The sequence below is a fragment of the Carassius carassius genome, chromosome 6 (genome assembly GCF_963082965.1).
Source record: "Carassius carassius chromosome 6, fCarCar2.1, whole genome shotgun sequence".
Taxonomy (NCBI): Eukaryota; Metazoa; Chordata; class Actinopteri; order Cypriniformes; family Cyprinidae; genus Carassius; species Carassius carassius.
This window is the reverse complement of record NC_081760.1, coordinates 28,137,221-28,164,756: the sequence shown is the minus strand read 5'-3', so window position 1 is coordinate 28,164,756 and position 27,536 is coordinate 28,137,221. Positions and strand designations below refer to the sequence as shown.

The 27,536-nt window shown below is 37.1% G+C and overlaps 3 protein-coding genes and 2 pseudogenes across 4 annotated transcripts; 1 reads left to right on the top strand and 4 right to left on the bottom strand.

Annotated features, from left to right (window-relative positions):
* The window catches only part of LOC132142101 (coiled-coil domain-containing protein 149-B-like), a 6,538-nt pseudogene extending 2,267 nt beyond the window's left edge, over positions 1–4,271 (bottom strand).
* A 2,122-nt stretch (positions 4,272–6,393) lies between these two features.
* On the bottom strand, positions 6,394–10,280 carry LOC132142100 (leucine-rich repeat LGI family member 2-like; annotated as a pseudogene).
* A 2,411-nt stretch (positions 10,281–12,691) lies between these two features.
* Positions 12,692–15,367, top strand: LOC132142570 (cyclin-dependent kinase 2-associated protein 2-like). Of its 2 annotated transcripts, XM_059552533.1 has the most exons (6): positions 12,692–12,829; positions 12,944–12,999; positions 13,276–13,431; positions 13,871–13,962; positions 14,401–14,521; positions 15,079–15,367. In XM_059552533.1, exons 3-6 carry the CDS (start codon positions 13,377–13,379, stop codon positions 15,144–15,146), a joined length of 336 nt encoding a protein of 111 aa, XP_059408516.1. In that variant the 5' UTR covers positions 12,692–12,829; positions 12,944–12,999; positions 13,276–13,376; the 3' UTR covers positions 15,147–15,367. The 2 variants fall into 2 exon arrangements, with proteins under 2 accessions (XP_059408516.1, XP_059408515.1); XM_059552532.1 differs by having other exon boundaries at positions 12,715–12,999.
* A 158-nt stretch (positions 15,368–15,525) lies between these two features.
* Positions 15,526–20,414, bottom strand: LOC132142569 (AH receptor-interacting protein-like). The gene is made up of 7 exons (XM_059552531.1): positions 20,252–20,414; positions 19,330–19,512; positions 18,971–19,159; positions 18,387–18,563; positions 16,976–17,117; positions 16,400–16,632; positions 15,526–16,274 (listed from the first exon to the last, which is right to left on the bottom strand). Exons 1-7 carry the CDS (start codon positions 20,411–20,413, stop codon positions 16,269–16,271), a joined length of 1,092 nt encoding a protein of 363 aa, XP_059408514.1. The 5' UTR covers position 20,414; the 3' UTR covers positions 15,526–16,268.
* Positions 20,415–21,522: 1,108 nt separating this feature from the next.
* On the bottom strand, positions 21,523–27,536 carry LOC132142099 (uncharacterized). Its single transcript, XM_059551739.1, has 10 exons — positions 26,965–27,536; positions 25,842–26,164; positions 24,187–25,807; positions 23,969–24,097; positions 23,578–23,669; positions 23,292–23,342; positions 22,820–23,189; positions 22,531–22,707; positions 22,242–22,330; positions 21,523–22,040 (listed from the first exon to the last, which is right to left on the bottom strand). Exons 1-10 carry the CDS (start codon positions 27,224–27,226, stop codon positions 22,011–22,013), a joined length of 3,144 nt encoding a protein of 1,047 aa, XP_059407722.1. The 5' UTR covers positions 27,227–27,536; the 3' UTR covers positions 21,523–22,010.

Here is a 27,536-nt window from a genome sequence, read left to right as displayed (position 1 = left end):
TTAGGCACCAACATAACCAACTGGAAATGATAGTCTTATCAATCTCTGTAATGTCCCCAGCAGACCAGCAGAGGTCAGTCTCACCAAACGCCCGATCCCGTTCTTATAAAAATATCCATTAATCATTTAAATAACCTAGATGAAAAATTGAGCATTTTTAAGTCATCTGGCTGTTTTCTCCCCTTTTGTTACATTAAAAATATATCGTCACAGAAAACCAACTTGGACTGGTTCATGGATTATTTCGCAGGGTCATTATTGTAAATGTTAAAAAAACAAAAAAACAAAACAAATTGTAATTAAAATAAAATAAATGTTAACTGAAATATAATAAATAACGGGAAAAAAAACTAGTTGCAAAGGCAACATTTTATTTTAGTTTTAGTACAAAATAATAATTAAAACGAAATTAAAAACAATAAAAACAATATACTGTAGAATTATATATAGACTATAGAATATAGACAATATAGACTATACATATATGATGAGTTCAGATGCAAAAGCCTCTAAGTGCCATCTGAAATTTTCATCTAAAATTAGGATTTTTTCATCAAGCTCCTATGCTTAGGTTGAGTCATTTTACTTTAATTGCAATGTGCAGGTCCTTTTCCAGGCTATTAAAGTGAAGTAACTGAACATAAATATAGGAGCCTGATAAAAATCCTAATTTTAGATGAAAATTTCAGATGGCACTTAGAGGCTTTTGCATCTGAACTCTTCATATATATATATATATATATATATATATATATATATATATATATATATATATATATATATATATATATATATATATATATATATATATAAAAGACAAACACAGAACACAATTACTAAGACTTGACATTTAAGAACAATTAACATTTAAAACAAAATGCAAAAAAATCGAAATATTAACAAAATTATAATGGCAATATATATCAATGATACTAAAATAGCTGTTATTTTGGAATCAGAATGTGATTTTGGTGCACTAAAATAATAAATCTCTGCATGTGTATGGTAATGAAAAAATTATAATGTTATTGTGTGTGTGTGTGTGTACTATTACAGCAGTAGATGCTAAATCTGTAGGTGACTAGATCCTGAATATGGTAAACCTGACCTGTTCTCCATACACAGAGCATCTATATTCAGGATCTGCTTCTCGTGGCTTCCAAAGATGTGGTTTATTTCCAGGTTTATTCTGTCAGCTTTCTCCTGACAGACATTACGCTCTGCTTTCACGTCCTGTAATTCATCCATGGCTGCCTTTAAGCTTTTTTCAAGTGCTTCATTCTGCAACACCATAAAGTTAGGACTAAGAGATTTTTTATTAAACTATTGTATCAGTGTGTGTGTGTGTGTGTGTGTGTGTGTGTGTGTGTCTGTGTGTGTCTGTGTGTCTACAAGAACTGTGAGACATTGCGATATTCTTGAGAATTAAAATGTGTGGAACGCCAAGAGCAATGCACCTGTTCTCGAGCTCTTTCTAACTGCTGAACAAGATCTTCTCTCTCATGAGCTGGAAAGTGACGAGTTCCCACCTCTTCGTCCCCTAGACGCTGCTTTGCAGTGGTCATCCTCAGCAGCTGTGGGATGAAAGGATTGCAGGTATACCACAATAAATAAACTGTGACCAAAATGCTTGATTACACATTTCACCTTGCACACATCTGCATGGGATTGAGTCATGCAAGCTATCCTTGTTATCACCCTGCACCGCCGCTAAACGTTGCTTCAGTTCTTTTATCTCCTCACTCAGCGGTTTGTTCTGTTCTCGTGAGCCACTCAGTAACTGGGACAGATTGACCTGTGGCGAGTTAAACACATGGCTTCTACAAAATATTAAACTTTTTAATGTACAATACACTGTAAAACCCGAGAAGTTAACTTAAATCAAATCGTTTGAGTAAACCGATTGCCTTGACTGTAATACCCGACAAGTAAACTTAACTCAAACGGTTTGAGTAAACAGATATCCTTAAGTTATGTTAACTCAAACCATTTGAGGAAACAGATTGCCTTAAACCGTTTAAGTTGAAAAAACTAACAGTTATGAGTACTCTGAACTTAATTCAGTTGAGTTCACTGAAAGAAGATATACATTGCAATTAAGTAATTAAGTGATTAATTGAGTTATAATTGAGTTTAGTGATGAACACCTGCTGTTAACAAACAGAATTACTGAAGAAAAGAGAGAAAGGAACTACAGCTGGCTTCAGGTGTCTGAAGAAAAACTAACAGTTATGAGTACTCTGAACTTAATTCAGTTGAGTTCACTGAAAGATGTACATTGCAATTAAGATTAACTAAGTGCTGATTGAGAATTAGTGATGAACAGCTGCTGTTAACAAACAGAATCACTGAAGAAAAGAGAAACACAAGAACTACTACAACTGACTTCAGACACAGCCTTAGATAAAATCAACTGATATCAAATACATGAAATCTCTCAAGATCTGATTAAACAACCTCACAAACAGCATCACCAGCTCCACTTATTAATAACCAGACTGACTTTATTTCTGTCAGACGTCTACAGAAGATCTTATTGAGAATGAACTAAGGTTTAGATGTTGATTTATTGTTTCATTTGAAGTAACCATGTTAGAGATCAGTGTTTGCTTTAGTTGGGCTCTTGACCCTTGACTTCTGTCTTTGTGTTTTCTCTGGCTGTTATAACCGTGTGTTTCTAAAACACATTTGTTGTAATTCAATAGCCCAGAAAAAATGCCATCAGGTGTTAACCTGTACCTAGGTGTAGGTTGTTATACTTTATATTGGTGATGATAATTATTCATTATTATTCACAATTATTGAGCCGTACAGAGTCTAATCTTTGATTAAGTAGGTGTAGTGTAATTTGTAGAAGTGGTTCTAGTAAAAACACTAAGAGCCAGTGGTTCTGTGATAATCAGTTAATATAAAAATGACTTTCTAAACATTTTGTACACATACATTTTTCTTCTATGCCAGTAGTTGGTCAAACACAGACATTAATAATCAGAATATGAACCTCTACAATGGTGACGAAAAAAAAACATGCTGCAATGCATGCTGGGTACTATTGTAGTACAAAACTCATCCATGGCTCCCAGCATGCTCTGCAGCATTTTTTTTTATGGTCACCATTGTTGAGGTTCATATGCTGATTATTGATGTCTGTGTGTGACTAATTGACACCATAGAAGTCCAAACTGTTTGGAAAGTCTTTGTATTATCTGATTATCATAGAACCACTGGCTCTTAGCATCCATTTACTATAATCAATCAAATTACACAACACCTATTTCATCGGAGATTAGACTCAGTACAGTTCAATAATTGATGATTATCATCACCAATATAAAGTATAACAACCTACACCTAGGTACAGGTTGGCACCTGATGGCATTTCTTCTGGGCTTTTGAATTACAACAAATGTGTTTTAGAAACACACGGTTATAACAGCCAGAGAAAACACAAAGACAGAAGTCAAGGGTCAAGAGCCCAACTAAAGCAAACACTGATCTCTAACATGGTTACTTCAAATGAAACAATAAATCAACATCTAAACCTTAGTTCATTCTCAATAAGATCTTCTGTAGACGTCTGACAGAAATAAAGTCCGTCTGGTTATTAATAAGTGCAGCTGGTGATGCTGGTTGTGGGGTGTTTTAATCAGATCTTGAGAGATTTCATGTATTTTATTTCAGTTGATTTCATCCAAGGCTGTGTCTGAAGTCAGTTGTAGTAGTTCTTGTGTTTCTCTTTTCTTCAGTGATTCTGTTTGTTAATAGCAGCTGTTCATCACTAATTCTCAATCAGCACTTAGTTAATCACTTAATTACTTGAATGCAAAGTTTCAAAACTTACATGGTTTAAATCAAGGCAATCTGTTTACTCAAACGGTTTGAGTTAAGTTAACTTGTCGGGTTTTACAGTGTACAGACAACATTTTATAGGTATAATAACACTGACAATAATCAGGAGTAATGAGTTGACCATCTCAGATCTGTAGTTTTATACGTATATAAGAGCACCTAACAGATGATGTATAGCTACATATATTTAAAAGGTGATAAGCACAGACATACTTGGTTTCTTTTTTCATGAGGCAGAGAAGAGTCACCTATTAATGAAAAAAATCAATAAACAGATTTAATCTGATGAAAATACACTTCATAATTATGACATTTAATTAAGAATAGAACAGAAAAGAAATACATACTATATGCTCTTTGTACTTTTTCTTGAGCCCTTGGTGGCGTTCACGGAGCTGGTTTGCCATCAGTTTAAACTGATCTTTTTCCTGCCGGCAGGTGTCCAGTTCTTTTGATAAGATCAGCAGTGCCTCCTTCTAACTCTCCAGCTTCCTCTTGCAAACCAGGAACTAGCCACACAAAGAAAACAACAGGGTTCGTAATGCTTCAGTTCAGTGCATTAGTCACCATTGCCAGAAAAGGTAATGTTCAAAGTGGGTTCTTGCATTGTCTTTTATCAAAATCTGCTGAGCTTTTGACTCAAATTTTGAGATAATATTTGCATTTAATTTTCCATGCAAGTGAAAATATTTATATTGGTACTTTTGCTGACGATTTTCTGATTTCAAACTTTTCACAGAAACCAGAAGTGTCGCTAAATTACAGAAATCACCCATAGGTACCTTACTCCTTCATTTGTTTTGGTGATTCCAGATGTTCTAGAAACTGTATGTTCTTTAATAAAACAGCAGGGGCAAATTAAAATAAGAAAGATGATTTCATTTTACATGCCCGACATCTTGATTTTAGTCTTTCACTGATGTTCGATCATTTATTACTTATTAATATTAATACTTATTATTACTGAACAAGTCATCATTTGCAGCCCCCCTGGAAAGTTTGCTAAATGCCACTTAAGGCCCCGGGCCCCTGTTGAGAAGCAATGATATAAAGGACTAAGTTCTACTTTTAAATGAAAAGAACTTTTAAAGAGGGCAGCCAATCCTTTGAGATTTGTCAACGCACTGAGAAGTTAAATTAAAGTTTATGATCTTATCATATAGGTATATTTATTCAAAAGATTATGTAAACACATTCAAAGTCCATAGAGGCCTGTTCTTTTGTTGGAATGGCTTTAAAAGATCCCTGAATGAAAACATACAGAACAGAAAACTATTGATATTTACTTTCACACTGCTAAAAGAAAAACCTCTTTAATAGTGAGAATTGTGCACATGCATGAAGAGTAATGTATTTTATATATGTCATCCTGTAATATTACACCATTGCATTTTAAAATCATTAGTTTCATTATCATCAACATATGCATAATTTAAATAACGTTTTCACATATAAAATATTCATTTAATAAGTGTTAATGTTGTAGATGACTATAATTACGTGACATATATAAGCTGTATTGTATTAATAAAAAAAAATAAAAAAACGGAAGGTCTCAGTCTCAGGGTAGGATATTATAAATGTCCACCATAATTTCACACAACACAAAGCCTATACGCACATAATGTAAATAATGTAAATAATAGAACATAATGCACAGCAGGAAAAATAATAATAATATAAATAGACTTCGAACTTATGTCACACATAATGTCTGTGCTTACTTTAAATGTAAGACACGTGTGACATTGTGGTTATACAGTACATTGCCTCTGGTCTTATTTGTCAAACCTAAGTGCTCTGTCAAAAGAATGATGCTCCTGACTGATTGGTAAAGAGATCCTGGTGAACATAAGCAGTTTCTCACTGTCACTGAGTGAAGTATCATCTGAAATGTCTGCTTTAACGTGCTTCTTTCTTATGTTCTGTTTTTATGTTGACAGTATGTGGAACAGTGATACATTCAAAACAATGCGCTGTGAAACCCTTTGTCCAGTTGGCTTTCTTGTATGAAACTGAAAATGCATAATTGTAAATAAGAACAAACATGAAGGAACAGATTAACAGAAGATGCTGTTTTATTTATTAATAATTAATTAATTAATAATTAATAATATCTTTTCAAATGTACACCCAGTATAATGCTTGGTCAGCTACGATATTTAAGGATCCTTCTCTGTAAATAATAATAATAAATAAATAAAACATTTCTAAGATTTCATTCATGAAAGGCAATGGCACTGATGGACTCTACTGAATAATATCACTACTCAGCACCAATAACATGCTTGCATGGTCAAACCTGCTCAGTAGGATATATTCGCTTGAAACTGACAAGTCCACAGTCTCTTGGATTCTCACCTTTGTTGAACGTGATTTATCACAAATAAATTATTAAAAGTGCCCTTGATATAATCAAACAGTCAGGTATTTCCAAGGTCTGAATAGCGAAGCATTATATATTTAAACTTTTATTGAAAATGTTGCATAAATAGCTTTTGCAAGACAGAAGATAGACATGTGCACTGAGTTTTGTCCTTTTGTTGAAGAAACATGATATGAATAAATATGATGGTTACATGTATACATATATTAAAGAATAAAATTTTGTTTTAACATTTTCCCAGATGCTACGAGTAACAGCATATGCCTCATTAACTATAATCCACTGAAATATGTTCAAAAACCATGGTTTTGCCTTTGAAACTGGTGGCCAGCACAAAATCGCGCTGGTCTGTGGACAGTGCTGTGAAGGAGCGTGGCCATTGAACATAAACATCTCTGAACTTGATAAAATTCTGGTTTTCCTCATCCCACCTAAAGATCTGGGAGAAAGAATATTCACTGCTCAGAATCAAATAGTGCTGGTCTTTGAACTTGATGGGTTGTAATACTGTGGTGCCACGTGAAGGCATGCCCTGTACCTCTTCAGAGTGTTTGCCCAGCCGCTTCATGACTTTTGAGTCACCAATGTAGCAGGCGAGCGCAAGGTAGGGCACATCATTGATCCTAAAGGCCTTCACGCTGACAATGTCATCCATATTTGCTATCTCATCATGGAGAACAAACTTCTGGGTGCTCTTGTTCCACTGGTAGATAACAGGAACCTGAGAACGTCTCACAAGCATGAAGACAGATTTGCCATCTAAAAAGAAAAACTCTGCATCTGTATCACAAGACCACTCGTGAAGGAACTGATATGAGCAGAAACCAGTTTCATTCCATTTAAAAAGAGTTGTCATTCCAGCTTTGGAACTGTCCACAATTAGGAAGAACCAGTCAACTCCAATCTGGAAGACTTTGATGTCACTAGGCTTGGACACATTAAGCATTTCAACTGCCTGAAACTTGGTGAACTTATTCTGTGCTTGGTCATATTTGTAGACCAGGGAGCCATCGAAGAGTTGGGAGACAATGACAAATGCCTGCTCATTGATCAGAACAGACCGTCCTGAAATATATATATATAAAAAATGAAATCATCATCTGTAGTCTTTCATTTTTATGACATGAAGTCAAACCTGTGATGTGATCAAAAGGCCTGAATTTAGTCTTAATATGATCCCATTCCATGATTACACAGCTGTTTGAGTTTGGAACTGCCATAGCGACATATATATCATCTTTGAGAGTGAAGATGTCTGCTGACATTGATTGAGTATTCACTATTTGATGCTGAACAAAATCCGATGGGAAAAGAACCAGACATATGGAAGCATATTTATTCATTGTCACTAAACAAGTGTGAGCAAATCACACCTTCACACCTTTTCATTGCATTTATCAAGACTCTCAATGCAAAACTTCAACATAAAATCTGAGATATCTTTAGTTACTTGTGGAGACACCCTTGCTGCGTTTTTCTGGGACATCCTTTAATAGGACACCCTTCATGCCAGAAGCACTGGCACAGTAAACATCAGAGGTTGTGGCATTGGATCGCTTCAACCACAGCATCAGCCACATGGATTCACAGTCACAATGGTACACAATGTTCCTACGCAGATCTCTGTTTATTAGACATTAAATTATCAAAACACTCTAAGAAAACTCTGCAAAAAACAAAGTCATATCTACATTATGTGACTGCAATATCTTTGCTTCCCAGCTATTTAGCATGGTACATGAACCGAACTGAAAAACTCAAAGTTCAATCAAAGAGCGCACATCAGAAAAAAAGACCCCTGGGGAGGGTTTTTAAATTGTTATTGGCTAATGACCTGTAAAAAAAGAGGAAATTAATCAGTACATATGGATAGAAGACTCTAAGCAAATGTAATATACAAACATATATTACATTTCTAAATCAGAACCATGATATATGCAACGTAGATAGATAGATAGATAGATAGATAGATAGATAGATAGATAGATAGATAGATAGATAGATAGATAGATAGATAGATAGATACCTGTAGATAGATGTCATGTACATTATTTGTTATCTATTAATTTATATTAATTATATATTGCATTATAGGTAATATGCTGTATATGGCAATCACTCTTGATATATGTCAATATATTAAATTTCCATTTGGGTATTTACAGTTTATACCTATTCATCTACAATAAATTAGGGCCCGTATTCATAAAGATTCTAAGAATCCTCTCAGAAAACTCTTAATTTAGTTTAAAACTTCTTAGCTTAAGAGCGATTCGGGACCGATCTGAGAGCAACTCTGAGTAAGGAAAAGACAAAAACTTTCATCTTAGTGAGGAGGCGGAGTTGACCCCGTTGCTATGTATGACACAATCTTTTGAAGACTGTGATTGGTTGGTTGTCCAAGAAGGAAAAAAAGAGTGATTTTAAGTATAGGGTCTATTCTAATTCTCACTTTGAATTTACATGCGTAATTTTTCCTATTTGACTGTTCTCTCTCTCTCTCTCTCTCACACACACACACACACACACATTATATGTGTGTATATAAATCCTTTTTTTAATTTACCATGCTTTTAATTTCCTATAAGGTATTTAATTGGCTTAGAAAGATAAAAATTGTTCCACTCTTTCCAATTACAGTGATTGCTGTCCTATTTATGTGGTGGTTTGAATGTTGGTTTTAATGTATCAAACATGGAATCAAAACCAAGAAGGGCGAGAAAGCCAAACTGGACAGAGGAACAGTATTTACTGTTAGCCCAGTTAGTGGATGAACACAAGGCCATTCTTAAAGGAAGATTCGGGCCGTTTGTCACAGCAAGAGACAGGAAGCAGACATGGGAGCGTATAGCACAACAAACCATTAACGGTTCATTCCCCCTGCTTGTGCGCACCTATAAGCCTGCTATTTTCATAAATGCAGTTTTTTGAGACTGCAAGGTGGGAATGTCCAGTGGAAACGAAATGAACTGAGACCGAAAAAGATGTTCTGAAAGTGCTGTAATTGTTTGTGTGATCACTCTGCTTACAAAAGGTTGTGTCAGACCTAAATCATTACTATTGCATTGTTGCATTTTCCCAGTTGCCAAATATCGTAATGTAGTGATCACTTTAATTTCTGGCGCTATGGCATTTCTGCACTGTGTTGGAGATGTTAGCACGTCTCTAATAAGATCAGTCACAAACATGATCCCTGCATGATCTAATCTATAGCGTCTTATTAAATCACTGTCAGCCAGTGTCTGCAACACATTTCTTCTGCCTCTTCGTCTTTCTGCCATTTTCTCCTCTGCTAAAGAAACTCTTAAGCTTCTTAAAAGTCCTCGTCTGTGCTCCTAACAAGTTTGACCTTAAGATCTCTTTCAAGGGTTAAGATGCTTTCTGAATTACTTTTTTCTTTACTAGGATTTTTTCTTTAATTTTAAGAGTAAACGCCCACATTTCTAAGAATTTTCTTAGAATTTTGTCACTAGGAGCTACTTTTTACATTAAGATTCTTTATGAATATGGGCCCAGGAGTTTAGGCACTTTACAAGTACCTTATAATAAAACTCAAGACAACAGCAATGTATAACATTATGTACTAACAATTTGAAATTGGATTTGAAACAATTTGAAAAATATATTACCATCTCAATTAAATCCTTACCAGAAACCTGTGTGTAAATAAATACAACCTTTGCTTGCTGTATGTCATATACATAAGTCCTCTGAAGGCATATTTGTTTATCTCTTCAATCTTGTTACCCTCAATAAATCTGGTTAGAGAAATAAAATGAGAGAAATCGTTCAAAACGTACAGCCAAACACTCTGCAGGTATATTGATAAGAATTAGAACTAAGGAGTCTAAGAAGAGAAAAGATGCCAGAGTATGCCAGAAAATTCTAAAACATAAATATGACCAGCATAACAAAGAATGCCTTGTATTCAATGTGTTAGTGTCTTCTAATGCAGATAAACAGGTACATTTATTAAAAGTAATGCAGCAGTCACTTACAGTAACTGCAGTGAGGGCATTAGCGAGAACGCTCCCCTGTCCCGCATAGCAGCACACGACACGAAGGACTGACTTCAGAATCAGCAGCTCTGATACAGTCAGTCCCAGAGGCATCACAAGTCCAATAAAGCTAATGTAACTGTCAAATCATACCACTACTGTTTATTTGTGTTCGTTCGTAAATCTTTTAAAATGTGCTAATTATAGTTTTTGTCACACTTCTTCCTGTTTTCTTCTTTGCTACAGGCTATGAACTGAAATAGGTTAAATATAATATCAACAAAATTGTTGTAATTATTCATCTGTGTATGTGGGGCAAGTATGAAAATGCACAAATTAATTTTGTTGAGTGAATACAGCTTCTGTGTCTTTTGTATCAAGCTACTTCGACACTAGTCACTGGCTAATGTACAAAGTCCATTGTTTGTTTATTATATGTTTATTACTAGTTGCAATGAAAATTGTTGTAACATGCAGCATCTATAATCTGTAGACAACATAAATACAGCTTGAACTCATATTAACGTAAATACACAATAAATGATAGCCTATATTCAGGCATGCACACATACAGTAGACATCAAATAAATGTAAATGTAAATCGAATTTACAGCTAATTATCCAAAAGACAAATATAGTTAGGCTAATTTGTCTTGCTAACATCCATGACTGAGCTACTATGTAAGTTTGCTAAAGTTAAGCTAAGGCAATGGGAAGTCTAGTAGGTTCGAACAGTGCGTGTTCTTTGACTGAATTATTCAGTTTATTAAAATGCATTTAGAATGATCACAAAATTCAAGATGTAGTGGCAGAAATGTATATATGTATACAATTTTCATAGTTAATCACTATCACAGGAAGACTTCATACAGCAGTTCAATAAACACGAATTTGATACACTTACTGTGTTTTGCTATTTCGCTCTGTTGAATGAATCAACCGTTAAAATATATAAGTATTCAACATTTTATTTTTTAAATATCAAAACAGAATTAATGCATTTGTAACTGCAGGGTTAAAACATTCATGTGCTGCATTAAACAGTGTGTAAATGCATCTAAATGCCACTTTTAATGCAGCTTCTGTGTTTCCTCTGCATTGCAAAGATGAATTTCATCAATACTGATTTAATTTGCTTAGTAAAAGCCCAAATGATTTATAATATTAACTGATTAATTGACTTAAGTTATTTATTGATTTACGTTAAGAATTTGACTGAAAAGATGATGCACACTTTTAGGAAAAAAATGTCTTTATAAAGGTAAAATTCCCCATAAAAGGTACAAATCAGTTTAAACTTATTGGAAAAGATATTTGAGAATATATATATATATATATATATATATGTATATAAAAAAAGTTAGGAGTCAGCTGTCCACGGTAGTCCTATAAGCACAATAACACACTCAGGGAAAAATATATTCTAATTATCATTATCGATAAAATCCCAGGAAATATCACGAAATATGTTTTGTCAATATTGCACACCCCTAATATATTCAACATTTTGTTAGGAAAAAAATTAAGTAAATATGAGGTGCCCTTTTTTCCACTTGAGCCCCTGCCCCTCAAAATATCTGTGTACGTCCTTGCTACAGTATGCACAGCATTAATCATTTAGAAGCAGATCTGATTTCGGCATGTAAGTGCTTTCTGTCTATATGTGACCAGGGGAGGTGCTTAAATTGATGACAGTGAAATGGCCTCCACTCCTACAATCTGCCACTTCTGCTGAAGTATACATCATAAGTTTTCATTGGGCTTTCCTGCAGAGCAAATTCCAATGTATCAACAGAAAACAAATGACCATTATAGACGGCCAATTCCTAAGTACCCATATTTGTAGCACTTTAAAAAGGCAAATCAATATCTCATCAGAAAGGCTCATCAAAAACTCAAAGGAAAATCGAAAAGTAGTCAGCAGTTTAGTCTGTTTTTAAACTACCATTGTGGAGACCAAGGTATGGCACTGAAATGACATCTTTTGGCTCATAGATACTGAATTTCCCATATCTAATGCACCAAATACACATTAAAAGATTACAATGGATCCATCTCACACAGCGTGCCAAAGAAGCCTGAAATCACTAACAGCTTTAACATCCTGATAAAAGAAGATTTTCCTTGAAACAGCTGCCAGTCAATAAAAAAATATATTTAATATAGGCTATATTTCTTGTGTACATTGCACATTGTATTGTTTATCTGACTGTGCTGTACATCTCATGCAGTAGTGAATACTTGCATATTGACATACAATAATTCATAGAATTTATTCTATTTAGTTCTATTCTATTATTTTCTACTGCTCTATGCCATATGCCATTCTACAGATAAATAGATAAATAAATAAAACTACTTTAGACTATGCATTTTCCAAACGTTTTCCCATGTCATTGATGCCCAGTCTCTACAAACACCTAAACAAGAAAATTCCGTAATGGAATCTTCATTGTGGAAGAGTGAGGGCAAAGGCGTGTGCCTGATGACGCAGTCACTCGTTTTTGCCGTGTATCATGGGAAAATAACATAGCAGGCTAGCACGCGCAGGAAGAGAGGGGTAGAACCGACACCTCCGCGGAACGAAACTATTTCCGTGCGGTCTATTCCTCTTTTACCTCCTCGAACAAAGTGTAAACCGGCGCTCTGAAACCATCTTAAACTGCCCAACGTATCGCGAAGTGTTCACGGTTGTTGTTGTTTGTTTCAGTTGTCGGCTTGTTGGATATTTAGCGCGTGTCGCTGTCGAGCGAGTTCGCGGAAGAGGTGGGTAGTTAAATTTACCTTTCATAAACCACCACAGGCATCCTCCACTCTTTAATACACCAAATATATTTCCATTTGATATAAAATGGGTCGGTGTTTTACCCTAGCTGAAAATAATTAAAAAGTCAGTCTATAACAGGCTGTTTAAAAAGAGAAGGCACTCTTTGAAGCCGGTTAAGTTTAGAGGGGACCGTCTTTTCTGTCCGCTAGCCTTTATCACGTCCCTCACCTCTTCTTATGTCTATATGTATATCTCCTCTTTGTGTTTACAATAAGTCATCGTCGTTCCTGCTTCAGATAATAGTCCATCGAGATTACATTCAGAAGATAAGCGGAAACTTTGTGAAGCGAGGTTAAAGTCGACGGCGGTGTAAATAATGAGTTACAAGCCGATCGCCCCCGCACCCTCCGGCTCTAACCACACGCCACCAGGTGAGTTTCATTGTGCTCCTCGTTCATTCATTTATTTTTTACATGCATATTTTTTTAATTTGAGGTAGTTTTTGGCTAGCATCTTTTCAAACGCACTGTTTTAATCCCGCGGAAAGGGGTCAGTGAACCTACTGTAAAAGAGGTCAGAGACACGGATAAAGGGGGAGGAGTTAAAGGAGCCATAGCCATCTGTCTCGCTCATTACATTAATGTGCTGCTAACCGCACCCTATCGCTTTTAAGTTTAAAAGCTAACGATTTTCTTACACATTTGTGAGTGTACGAAGCCATCACATCTGTGAATGCATCTAATATTGGCTTTATTTTACCTCACTTCCTTTCATATGCACACAATGGGTGGCAAGATGTCATTGGTTGAGTTTGGCCTTTTGACATTTTCTTAATTTGTGATTGGTCTTCCTCTTGCTCTCTGGTATTAGGATCATGTGGCTCATCTCCATCACTGGCTTCCTCTTCTAACTTTAGACCAGCATTTAGTGACTTTGGTCCACCGTCAATGGGCTTTGTACAAGTAAGTTACGTTTTGATAACAGTGGGCTTTTTAGATACATTTGCAGACTTGAAATTATGAGGATAAATGTCCTATGGGTCTGTTTTATTTGGAATAAATACACTACTGGTTCAAAGTTTAGTAATGTTAAGTTTTTTTTTATGCTCACAAATGCACATATTTAATCAAAATACAGTAACATAACATAAAAAACGTTATTATTTGAAATATGACAAAAATATAAAGGTTTAAAATTAGAAATGTTTAAAAAATGTAACTTATTCCTGTGATGACGATTCAGAATTTTCAGGAGCGTTTACTTTTTTCAAATCAGCATAATACAATACACGTAGATGTGTGTGTGTGTATATATATTTATATATATACACACACACACACACATAGATTTCTCATAAATAAGAGGGTTCATATCACTTAGACTTCTCTTGTATTCTGTAGCCTGTTAAAGTGTCACAGGGATCTACCTATAGTGAGCTGCTATCTGTCATTGAGGAGATGAGCCGTGAAATTCGTCCTACTTATGCTGGCAGCAAAAGTGCCATGGAGAGGCTGAAGAGAGGTACTCTAAACCCTTCGGAATAAAGTGCATGCAGCACCTTTGTAACAATGACGTTTAGCCCCCTAGAATAATGTGATCCTAAGTGCAGTTGTGATAAGTTTTCTGCATTTTTAAGATATATGTGAGATCAGACTTACAATGTTTCTGTTGTCAGCTCAAAGGCTTTCTTACTAAGCTGTTGTGCTTATCACTTAAGTAAAATTAATAAAGAATATTTATAATTCCAGTATCCATTAATTAATTACAGTGGAAGCCACTTATTTGTACTATAGAGAATATCTTTAAATTATAGTGCTGATTAATTATTGAAGTTGCAGTAGATAGTAAAAGTAAAAGTTGTAACTTCTAATGCCTGATCTGTAATGCTTTTTTTGGTGTCTATTTATAGTTTACATACAAATACAGTATTTTACAATCACAGCTACCTGGTTCATTAGTAAACAGCCTGTCAATTACTACTTAGTAGTCATTTTGCACATTTGTATGTTAGCACTTGGTCTTATTTGGGTAAATGTTTGCTTGTTTGAAATGGCTGACAAGTCTTTGTCTTTCATCAGGTATCATTCACGCACGTGCTCTTGTCAGGGAGTGTCTAGCGGAGACAGAACGAAGTGCTCGCACATAACATTCACACACACAAACACACACACCCTCCCTCTGGTACTTGTCTCCCCATTGGTCTGTTTCTCATAAACACGCTCCTTCTCTTTGCCAAGCTATTTACAACACCATGTCTTTTTATCTTTCATATTGACCTTTGTCCATCATGCATAGCTATCTCCCCGATGTACACCTCATGTAGTGTTAACACCATTAGCATAATTTTTTAAGCCCAATTTTTGCAATTCTGTATTTAAATAAAAAAAAAAACACAGAACAATTTGTCATATTTTCAGTTCCATTGAATGCAATGCTTGTGTAAAATGTGGGGTAAGTGACTGACAGATTTTTATTTGGCTTCAGTTACAACAAATACAGAACAGCAATAACATCTACTTAAAAAGTGTTTTGAAAATAGCAATTTATTTGTAGTGACACATAGATGTAACTGACAAATCTATTAATCAACAACACAAAGTCAATGAATATGTTTTCAATGATGGGGAAGTGGATACTTTTACATACCATCACAGTGTTTACATTGTGTCTTTCACTTACATATTTAATAGGCCTTCTAATTTCCTTAATCTTTCTATATTAAATGTGTAGTATATATAAGTGTATATAAAGACAATGAGGGTTAATAGCAATACAATTAATAAACATGATAAATACAAAAAAAAACTGAGGGATATAGACAAAGAAATCCTAATTAACCAGGCTAGCATTTTTAACATCTTCAGATTTTCTTTCAAGTTTCATTCGCATTGCCCTTAAAAAGCACTGTCCTTAATGAACTAGGTTCTATCAACTATATCCAAAGACTGAATATACAAGGTAACAAGGCAGTAAGCTGGTATTTACTCTTTTCTGGTACACAGGAGATGCAGATCCCATTAGCAACTCCATGAAAATGGGCACATCTCAATAAATGATGGGTTACTCCGGGGATAAATGAATGGATTCAAGTGCATGTAAAGTTATGCACTCCTAACTGGTTTATCAATTTACTAATAATACATGAGGAGGTGGTGATAAACAATATGATGAATTTGTGAGGGACCAATTTATCAGAGTGCATGTGCTCCAACTTGACAATGGCCTAACTACATCCTTATAAATGTAAAATTGGAAGTTCATCTTTGTTTCAGCCCTAAAAAAAGAAAAGAAAAATAGAATAGGTTACTTAACTGAGCAGTTTTTGTTGTCGTTTAACAATATTTTTTTTTAATATTCACTCATTTAGAATTTGCTAATGAGATGGAAGACGGAACAAACCGTGGAAGCTGCAGCAGAGGCTTTGCTGTTATAGTTGAAAAGATTTTTGTAGCGTCCCTTCTCCTCTTTCTGTTTTTCCCGAATGCGATCCTCCATTGCCCTCAACTCCTTTGCAACTGATGTTTCAAGTGATGGGTCTAATTGAATTGCTCTGGCAAAGTCAGCTCTTGCCTCTGCTTCATTCCATACTGCTGCATGAGCTTTTCCTCGTTTGAAATATGCCTTTACATTGTCTATGAGAAAGACAAGAATGAGTATGGGCATCTGTAATACAATTATTAAATGTAACTCATGGTAGGAGATTGCTCATGCCAAGTCTCATTTCAAAAACAGTGTAGTATTTATTTTTTTTAAATGAGACAGTCATGGTTAGAGAGTCGGATTTGAGTCCCAGGATTTTAGGTGTGGGGAGTGACTGCTGTGTGTGTGTGTGTGTGTGTGTGTGTGTGAGAGAGTGTTCACTTGAATGGGTTAAATGCAGACCACAAATTCCAAGTATGGGACACCATACTTTGTTAAATTAACAAAGTGGGTTGTTATAAAGAATTTAGGCTTAGGGCTAGTTTTGATATTTACCGTCGTACTTGTTGATGATAGAAGAGCAGTGCTCCAAAACCTCATAGTACTGGCCCAAAAGATGCTTGCACTGGCAATAGTTGAGAAGGAGAGGAGTGATCATGAGATCTAGTTTGATCCATTGGTCATCACCTGGACGCTCCTATAAACAGAGAATATATGTTTAAAGTAAAACTTCCACCCTTGAATATAAGAATACACTTTTGGCTAGGGTTGCACAATGGCTAAACTGAAAAAAAAAAAAATCTTAAAAAGCAAATATTAATTTTAAAAATTAATTAAAATTAACTAATAAATTTTTTTATATTTTGCTATTAAACAACCTTGAACTGTAGCACAGAGGCTGTCTAAATGCATTTACTCAGTTACCACAATTACAAAAAAAAAAACATATGCAAGATTCATATTTGGATTTATTTTTCAATGAGAAAGTGTTTTTTTCCCCCTCACAGTTTAGTCACAGCAAACAGCTAAATTTGCCTTGTAGAGGAAAGCAGACTGGCTATATGACACTTTGATCTGAGCAGAATAAATCATTGTTGATTGCTTAACTCCAACATGCATGTTTGTCAGTGTTTTCAGATCATTAGTGATTTTTTGCAGACCAGAGTACGATTGCGAATGCTTGCCATTTTGGGAGATTAAGAAAAACACTGGGAGGAAAATTGATCTGTTTGAAAGAAAAGCTCTGATTGAAGGATCTGAACTCTTGACATCTGGCAACTCAATCATGAACTTTGCAATGGTTGTAACCTGGACTTTAAAGAGGACTCTTTTTGGTTTCTTTTTACTAATAGTTTCAAAGTACACATTATATTCACATTTGTCTCTTTTAGGTGAAAATATTTTTTTGATATTGGAGATAATAACGATAATTGTATAAAATTGTTAAGACAGAAGAAAAGTTTCTGTGACAGCAAGTATACAAATACTTAATTACAAATCCAGTAAACTACTTTATAAAGCTGTCAACAAAACGTTTATGCAACTGTACAAAGAAAATTAACTTGGTGCACATTGCATCCCCCAAACTCCCAGCTTATCCAGAGATGGACTTTCTTGCATTTACTGAGAATTGAGCCACTCTGAGCCACTAAAAACATTGGAGGATCATGCACATTAAAAATTAGAGAAAAAGTGTCAGAGACTATAAGTGCAGAAATAATTTTGGTTCATTTTGAAACTGGCGAGAAAGATTCACAGTCTAGGTCAGGGGCCTCCAAACTCGGTCCTAGAGGGCTGGTGTCATACAGAGTTTCAACTTGCTTCTAGAATGCATTGTAAAGACCTTGATAAGCTGGTTCAGGTGTGTTTGATTAGGGTTGTACTCTACAGTAGGACCGAGACTGAAGACCCCTGGTCTAGGTAATTAATGAGGACCACTCATTGCTCAGCAGCTATTAAGGCTGACCTTCATCTGTAAGTTCTTCAGACAAGCTATGGCACTGTAGTACTTCTCAGCAGCTGCCGAAATATCGCCACTCTTGAAGAGCGCATTTCCATCCTCATGGATCTGAGGTATGGCCTGCATTTTCTCCTCATCTGTCATTGCCCAAATCTCCAATTGGAAGGATCCAGGTGGCAAGATCTTGAAAAGATGAGAATCAGAATCACGAATAAGCAAGTGGGAATTACCAACAGCTATTTTATAATTAAGGTATATATTAGTAGAAATGCATATTATATTTAGATCAGTTGGGGGAATAGTTTCCCCAAGATGAAATGTATGAATATCTTAAACTGTTTGGTTACCAACATTCTTCAAAATACCTTGAGCAGAAAACTGAAACTCATACAGGTTTGGAATAAATAAAGAGTGAGTAAATGATGATAGAGTTTTCATTTTTGGGTGAACTGTCCCTTTAACACCTTAAAATGCATATGGAACGGACAGGAATTTGAGTTATGATGCTGTTCATGTGGTTGTCTGAGCTCTCTGTTCACTTTCATGTAAAACTGCACCTCCAAAAATGAGATCATGCTTCTGTTTCTCACCTCCAGCATTTCCAGAGTAAAGACTAGAGGCTGAGGATTAGCCTGCAACTTATCCAGATCGGGGTGACCCATAGAATGATGCGAGTGAACCTGAGCTATCCCACAGCAGTGTCTCTGTCCTTCCAGTGGGTCTTTCCCATGGCTGATGTTGCGTAGTGACAGAGAAACCAGAGGGTAGAGAGCTGTGTGCTAGGAGCATTAAAAACGACAAAATCAGTACTGGGAATAAGTAAGAAAATCAGAATGAACTTAAAGATATAATTATTGGTATTTATGTACATATATGTAATATTATAAATATGTAGAAGGGTACATACTAGGAGGCAGAGAAGAATGAACTGACAAGACAGGTCACTGACCTTGACATCACAGGTGAAATCAGCAATTTCCCCCTCTCTCATAGTGGTAACCACCTGCTCCCACACAGGAAGCTTGAACTTCTTCCCCAGGATGAGCTCCATAGGTTTACTGCGGCCTCCCATCGTCCTGGAGTCATCCAACACAGTGCCATCACAAAGGCTAGTGCGGTAATGAAACTTCACCTTTCAAGAGAGAAAAATACAAAATTTAATTTTCCCTGATATTTGTTGCAGTAGGACATTGTTTAAAATTCTCTGTATTTTGAGCCAACGGGCTCTCAGTGCAAGAACAGTTTGTTTACATTTAGTATTGCCCAGCTATGCTAACTCTTAATTCGATTTTTCGAGGTTAAATAAATAAAACAATACGATTTTACTAATATTATACAGTATATGTTCCCTTGCCTTCGACTCAAGCACCACAAGAAAAGAAAAGATTATTTTATGTCAGGCTCCACAGGGTTAATATTATATAACTAGCAGCTATATGATGTTGCTGTTATGGGGTACGTATCTTTAAGCATTCATTCATTACAGATGAACCTTTTTTTTTCCTCCCTTTTCAGTGCCAGAAATGCAATCAGACAGACATCCTGTTTGTGAGACGGCCTTCATAGAGCATAGCATCAGGTATCCATCCCGATGCTTAGCTAACGGCTAAATATGAATACCTGGCGCCTCCCTTGTAAAAAACAAAACAAAAAAAGACATCAACCAGTTTAAATTCTTCTATTCGAATCGCAACATATGCATAACGCATTATACTATAAAACGTTTGGCCTATTTTTCGTCGAAATTAAGCCCATATTATGCGTCCAAACGGGCGAATCTACGTTAGCTAGCTCCCTATCTACGCGTTAAATAACAACACATCTTTTGCTCGTCTCGACGTTTCATTACTGTAAATTGTACGTTACACTACCTTTGTTCCATTGGGAAACGTTGAAAGTTCTCCTTTTCCGGGAGAGATTACTTTTTTTTTAATGCCATCAGCATTGAGCTTTAAGTCAATTTCCTCCATTCTTCTGGAAGATGTAGAACAGTGTCGCTCGTTGAGTCCAGATGGCGCTGCAGCGCGGAGCATCACCAGCACCAGCTCCAAGTAGAGCCGACTGGGGCTTCTTCTTCTTGATTTTCTTTGGGTGGGTGGCATACAGATTTAAGGTGCATTACCGCCACCTGCTGGTGTGGATTAAGATTATACAAAAATATTGGCGTTATCTTTTAAAATAGCAATGTCTTTGTCAGATATTGCATTAACAATTAAACCATTTATCATGTGAATTGCTTCTTCATTTCTATTTATATTTGTTATTCAACCTTTACCAACATTTCTTTGATTGCTATAAAACCGTCTTAAGGTTTTCATCCATTTTTTATGTCATTTCTCCACGTAGTTTGATTCAAAGCTTCTTTAGTCTTTCTATATTTTACTTTCATGTCTATGTTTGCTTTTTTTTGGCTTGTTTTGCACAACTATCTGCCAACTTGTTTCCTTTTACACCTATTAGCTGGTACCCAACTGTAAGTTTAAACCCATCCTCTGAATCTTGTACATTGTCTGAAGGATCTCTTTCAGCTTTGCTTTTCACGAGACCTATTTCTAATATCCTTAAAACATATACATATATGTGTGCTCAGTTGTTTTATTTTCCTTAACCTGTAATGCTGTTTTGCGTTTGTTTTCTCTAGAGTTTATTGATAGATATTTTTTTCTCTTTTCATTGACTGTTTTTTAACTGTTCTGGTCTTATTTAATACTTCCACTGCCTACAGAACACTGGCAATCAGGAATCATTTTGCAAGTCAGTTTCAGTGTTCGAAATCCTATATCATACTACTATTACTATTTCAGCTGTATCTAGTATGTATCCTGTGCATTATATGCAAAAAATCTGCATGCATGGAATAACCGGATGACCTACTACAATTGCGAGAATCTGCTAAATATAACTCATAACCAGTACAGAAGCTGTGTTCTGAATGGCATACTACCATGATCTGTATGCATCTGAGGACGCTGCATGGGATACTGTTTCCCACAATACAACGTGCTCCATGTCATGTTTCATGTTCACATACGGGAGAGAACTGGACGCAGGAAATAGTATTTATAAAAGTAACACTTTTATATGTACATATATACATGTTACTGTAACAGCCTATTGTCTATTACAGTATACAGCATAAACAGAGGGGAGCAGATACATTGAAATTCAACAATAAGCTTTAAGAAAGTTAGCTTTTATTTCACTACTGTAAAAAAAGATATTTTAGAAAATGAAAGAGTTATACCATAACTCTAAACTCAATTGTGTATTTTAGATACTGTCATGTCCTACGATCTGAAAATCTGACACTCAACTCCACCAAAATATACACATAATGGTTTTGATGTTGTTTTACTTTATGTATTTATGTTCAGTGTAAATTTTCATTAATTAATGTATTCGTCGAAAAACTGTTGTTAGAGCACTGTCATTTTTTTTAAATGTAATACAAGATATAATAAGACCATACAAGATAAAAGATTATAAGACCATTCAAAAAAACTAATAAACAACAACAACAACAACAATAGTTTTTCACTGAGTTTGCAAGAATGGAAATGGAGTTCTGGGTCATGATGAGCTGTCAGTAGATGACAACACCTGGGCTGGCTGTGACAGGGAACACGGCCACTATTTGCAGAATTTCTCCATATCTGAGCCCTGAAATAAAGGAGAAAAAAAATCTGGATTATTTTTTTTGTCATTTTTTTTATTTGGAAACTGGAGTGTCTTCCTACCGTTACAATTTATCATCTATATATGTACAAGGATTGACTACATACCCCACAAAAGGCTTTCAGAATCTTTAAAATTTGAAAATAATCTCTCTTTTTTAACTTTGGAAAAAATTTAATTCAGTACCTTAAACCATTCATGGTGCAGAATCTTGGCCAAATCAAGTCGCTCTGCTGGCTCACGCTGCAGGCAAGAGCAGATCAATTGGCAGCAATCTACAGAAAGATAAGAGAGACTGATTATTACTTTTATCTTCATTATTCAAAACTGTACAACTAGACAGGTTTGGATGTTAGAAATCTGGAAAGAACAATCCTGCATTAATTACTATTATTCTTTTGCCTGTCATGTTTTGTTCTCTTTTGTATAATTTAGAATTTACAATCATCTTTCTTTGCTGTCATGAAGTTCTTACCTAGTGATAAGCCAGCTATAAACCAACAGTTCCGATTGATCATAATCAGGTCGGCGTTATCTGGAAATGTCCCGCATACCAGCGAGAACAAGAGCACTCCCAATGAATATACCGTCGCTGGCTCCCCGTGGTACTTGCCCTCTGATATGAATTCGGGTGGACAGTACATTCGTGTGCCTGTCAGAAAAAGAGTTTTTGTGTTATGTGAATTGCATTACCACAGCATTTTGTCCAGGTGCCCATTAGCATGGTACTTGAGTGATTCCTATTCCATGGCTTCAATACATACCCCTGAATGTAGTATAAGGTGCCCTTTGAAGGAGGTCGCCACACCCAAAGTCAATTAGTTTGACTTCTAGGGTGTCCTTGTTGATCAGAATGTTTTCCTTTTTGATGTCTCGGTGCAGCACTCCACGTTGGCAGCTCATGTAAGCGGCTTGTGTTGCCTGCTGCATGACAACCCGAGCCAACTCCTCGTCGATTCTGCCTCCACGGCGCTGCACAAAATCAAACAAGTCCTCGCAAGGAATAGGCCGCTCCAGAATCATGATGCAGTATTCACCCACATCCTTCCAGTCCAGCAGCTGGATTATCTGGGGAACTCTGGGGCCTTCATTTACGAGGATTAAAAGAGCTACCTCCAGTGGAAGAGGTTCAGGCTGAAAGAAAACCCAGTTTTAAGATGGTTAAACAGAGGTGGATTCCCAAATACTGAAAACAGCCACTTAAGGGAAAAAATATAGAAAGCACTCTCTACTTACAAAGTTGATGTAGTGCATATCCTCTGTTTTCTTGACAAATTTCACTGCCACCTGATCAACAAAAAAGAAGAAGAATTTGTATGATAAATATTTATAATTAACATGTGTAGAGGTCATATCATTGAAATCATTATTCCTGAACAGGTATGTAAAGTTTTGCGAATATAAATTCCAAGCAAAAATTTAAAAACATTAAACACTAGAAGGACTTACACCAAATGCAAAAGGATGAAGATAAGAAATTACTGGCTAGGTAAAAAAGTAGTAAATAAATAAAACATGATACCTCAAGGCCATCCTTCACACGCCTCCCTTCATAGACGGCTCCAAATCCTCCTTGACCCAGCATATTGCCGACTTCATAGTAGGAAAAGATGTCTATAAAAGATAAATAAGAGTATTTGACATTAAAATCAAGCCATGTCCTACAGAGTTTATATTTATTTAACAAAACACAATGTCAAACAAATTTCTCTAATATTATATAATTTACACATGCAGTTTTATCAGCTCAAATTAATAAAAATTAATTTGGACATTTTAATTAGAAGTAAAACAAAATTATCAAAACAGTTTTTTTGCCCATAAGAACTTGAAATTCTTATGCATCAATTGCCACATAAAAATCAGTTATTAAGTATACATTTCCAAAGTGCAAATGAAAGGCTGATTCATACCTGAGCAAGGATCAAATAAAGACTTGGTGTGGCCTGGAGTTTGTAGGATGTCCACACTCCAGTCAGACACAGCAGGTACTGGACCTTGGAGTGCATCAACACTCCAGTAAGACTCGACCTGGGCCGGAACTTGTTGGGCATCAACACTCCAGTCAGACTCGACCTGGGCTGGAGCTTGTTGGGCTGGAGCTTGTTGGGCATCAACACTCCAGTCAGACTCGACCTGGGCTGGAGCTTGTTGGGCTGGAGCTTGTTGGGCATCAACACTCCAGTCAGACTCGACCTGGGCTGGAGCTTGTTGGGCATCAACACTCCAGTCAGACTCGACCTGGGCTGGAGCTTGTTGGGCATCAACACTCCAGTCAGACTCGACCTGGGCTGGAGCTTGTTGGGCTGGAGCTTGTTGGGCATCAACACTCCAGTCAGACTCGACCTGGGCTGGAGCTTGTTGGGCATCAACACTCCAGTCAGACTCGACCTGGGCTGGAGCTTGTTGGGCATCAACACTCCAGTCAGACTCGACCTGGGCTGGAGCTTGTTGGGCTGGAGCTTGTTGGGCATCAACACTCCAGTCCGACTCCACCTGGGCTGGAGCTTGTTGGGCTGGAGCTTGTTGGGCATCAACACTCCAGTCAGACTCGACCTGGGCTGGAGCTTGTTGGGCATCAACACTCCAGTCAGACTCGACCTGGGCTGGAGCTTGTTGGGCATCAACACTCCAGTCAGACTCGACCTGGGCTGGAGCTTGTTGGGCATCAACACTCCAGTCAGACTCGACCTGGGCTGGAGCTTGTTGGGCTGGAGCTTGTTGGGCATCAACACTCCAGTCCGACACGACCTGGGCTGGAGCTTGTTGGGCATCAACACTCCAGTCAGACTCGACCTGGGCTGGAGCTTGTTGGGCTGGAGCTTGTTGGGCATCAACACTCCAGTCAGACTCGACCTGGGCTGGAGCTTGTTGGGCATCAACACTCCAGTCAGACTCGACCTGGGCTGGAGCTTGTTGGGCATCAACACTCCAGTCAGACTCGACCTGGGCTGGAGCTTGTTGGGCTGGAGCTTGTTGGGCATCAACACTCCAGTCAGACTCGACCTGGGCTGGAGCTTGTTGGGCATCAACACTCCAGTCAGACTCGACCTGGGCTGGAGCTTGTTGGGCATCAACACTCCAGTCAGACTCGACCTGGGCTGGAGCTTGTTGGGCTGGAGCTTGTTGGGCATCAACACTCCAGTCCGACTCCACCTGGGCTGGAGCTTGTTGGGCTGGAGCTTGTTGGGCATCAACACTCCAGTCAGACTCGACCTGGGCTGGAGCTTGTTGGGCATCAACACTCCAGTCAGACTCGACCTGGGCTGGAGCTTGTTGGGCATCAACACTCCAGTCAGACTCGACCTGGGCTGGAGCTTGTTGGGCATCAACACTCCAGTCAGACTCGACCTGGGCTGGAGCTTGTTGGGCTGGAGCTTGTTGGGCATCAACACTCCAGTCCGACACGACCTGGGCTGGAGCTTGTTGGGCATCAACACTCCAGTCAGACTCGACCTGGGCTGGAGCTTGTTGGGCTGGAGCTTGTTGGGCATCAACACTCCAGTCAGACTCGACCTGGGCTGGAGCTTGTTGGGCTGGAGCTTGTTGGGCATCAACACTCCAGTCAGACTCGACCTGGGCTGGAGCTTGTTGGGCATCAACACTCCAGTCAGACTCGACCTGGGCTGGAGCTTGTTGGGCTGGAGCTTGTTGGGCATCAACACTCCAGTCAGACTCGACCTGGGCTGGAGCTTGTTGGGCATCAACACTCCAGTCAGACTCGACCTGGGCTGGAGCTTGTTGGGCTGGAGCTTGTTGGGCATCAACACTCCAGTCAGACTCGACCTGGGCTGGTGCTTGTTCGGCTGGAGCTTGTTGGGCATCAACACTCCAGTCAGACTCGACTTGGACTGGAGTTTGTTTGGCATCAACACTCTGGTTGTTGACAGTGTGGGCTGGAGCTTGGAGGGTGTCAACATTCTGGGCGACCACAGTGCAAAGTGGAGTTTGGAGGACTTTTTTACTAGGTCTCATACAACCAAAAAGTACCTTCCAAATCGACTTTTCACATTTCTCCTTATTTCTTCCTCCTTTCGCCCTATCCACATCAGAGGCAAGCTCAGTGCAGGCCACATCTTGAAGGAGGCCATGTACACTGTAAATCTGGTCTAAAGAGGAATGACATTAACCATTATTATGAATATAAGTTAAATACAATATAACATCCTCTTATTAGCGCCTACTCATAATACTGCAAGTACACTAGCTATTAATTATGAAGTCATTTTTTTCTGATGCTCGTCAGTGCTCTACAGTGCTAGCATTTCATTCTCATGTGCAAGTGAAAAATTACTTCAGCATGCAAGTGATGTCTTCCCAATACATTGTGTCTCAAAAATAAAATATTAACACTTTATAACTCTCATATAACATTAACATTTATTAATGTTTCATATAACATTAACATACCGTAATTTACATTATAAATACATTAATGCTTAACAGATCTTTAAAATACTTTTGAGTGTATCCTAAAAATGTATTAACTAAATGCATACTAAATATACTAAATACTGTATACTAAGTACAATTACTGTTCAAAAAGTTAATGCCTTTCAAGTTAAATCATATATTTTCGTATTCATATTTGAACGTTCGTTCATGGACTACTGATCTGTTAATGTTTTTTTATGAAAATTGTTTTTCATGATCATAGACTGATTCATTCAAGGCTGAAAATGTCTATGAAAATGTGACAGTATCTATTTTCATGTGCCATGTATCAAACACACAGTTTAGTTTTTCAATGTTTGAGCAAAAGTATTTTGTATGATGTAATATGACCCAAAATTTTTCACTGTGCCCTATTTTTTTAGGTGTTCATGAACTAAAAATAAGTATATAGTCCTGGACAGACTTAAGCAAATAAATGAATTTTATATTCTCAAAACATGGTCATGTAACTTACTATCAGTGTTTCTCCTAGACTGTAGCACAGCTGCATCAGCTCCCTGATCTTTTTTCTCACCCTCAGATGAGCTTGTCTTCTCAGTGTATTTTTCACCAGCTACCCTATTACCAAATAGTGCCTTCCAAACCCTCTTAATCTTTTTCAATTTCTTCTTCGTTTTTCCTCTTTTCACCTCATCCACTTCAGAAACCGGTTGTGTTGAGGTGGGAGTGGTGAATGGGTTTCCACTGTGTCGCTGGAATAATGTGGTGCTGTACATGGTTGAACATTGTACACTTGACCACAATTCTCAGCTTTTTTGCAGTGTGATATTTGATTTTTGAATCTTATTTTTTTACTGCTGTTCTTTAAACTGCTGATGAGCAAAGTTGTAGATGACCAAAAAGCAATTTGTAAAAAGTAAGAAGTTATAAGAATAAATGAATGCAGTTGAGGATGATCAAAATCGCAAATGAAGTAATAATAAGAGTTGCAGGCAATTTTCTTCTTACTGTCATTGTGACGTCATTTCTAGAACACAATAGATTCCACAAATTCTAATGCTGCGGGTGACTTATTTGACATGGGTG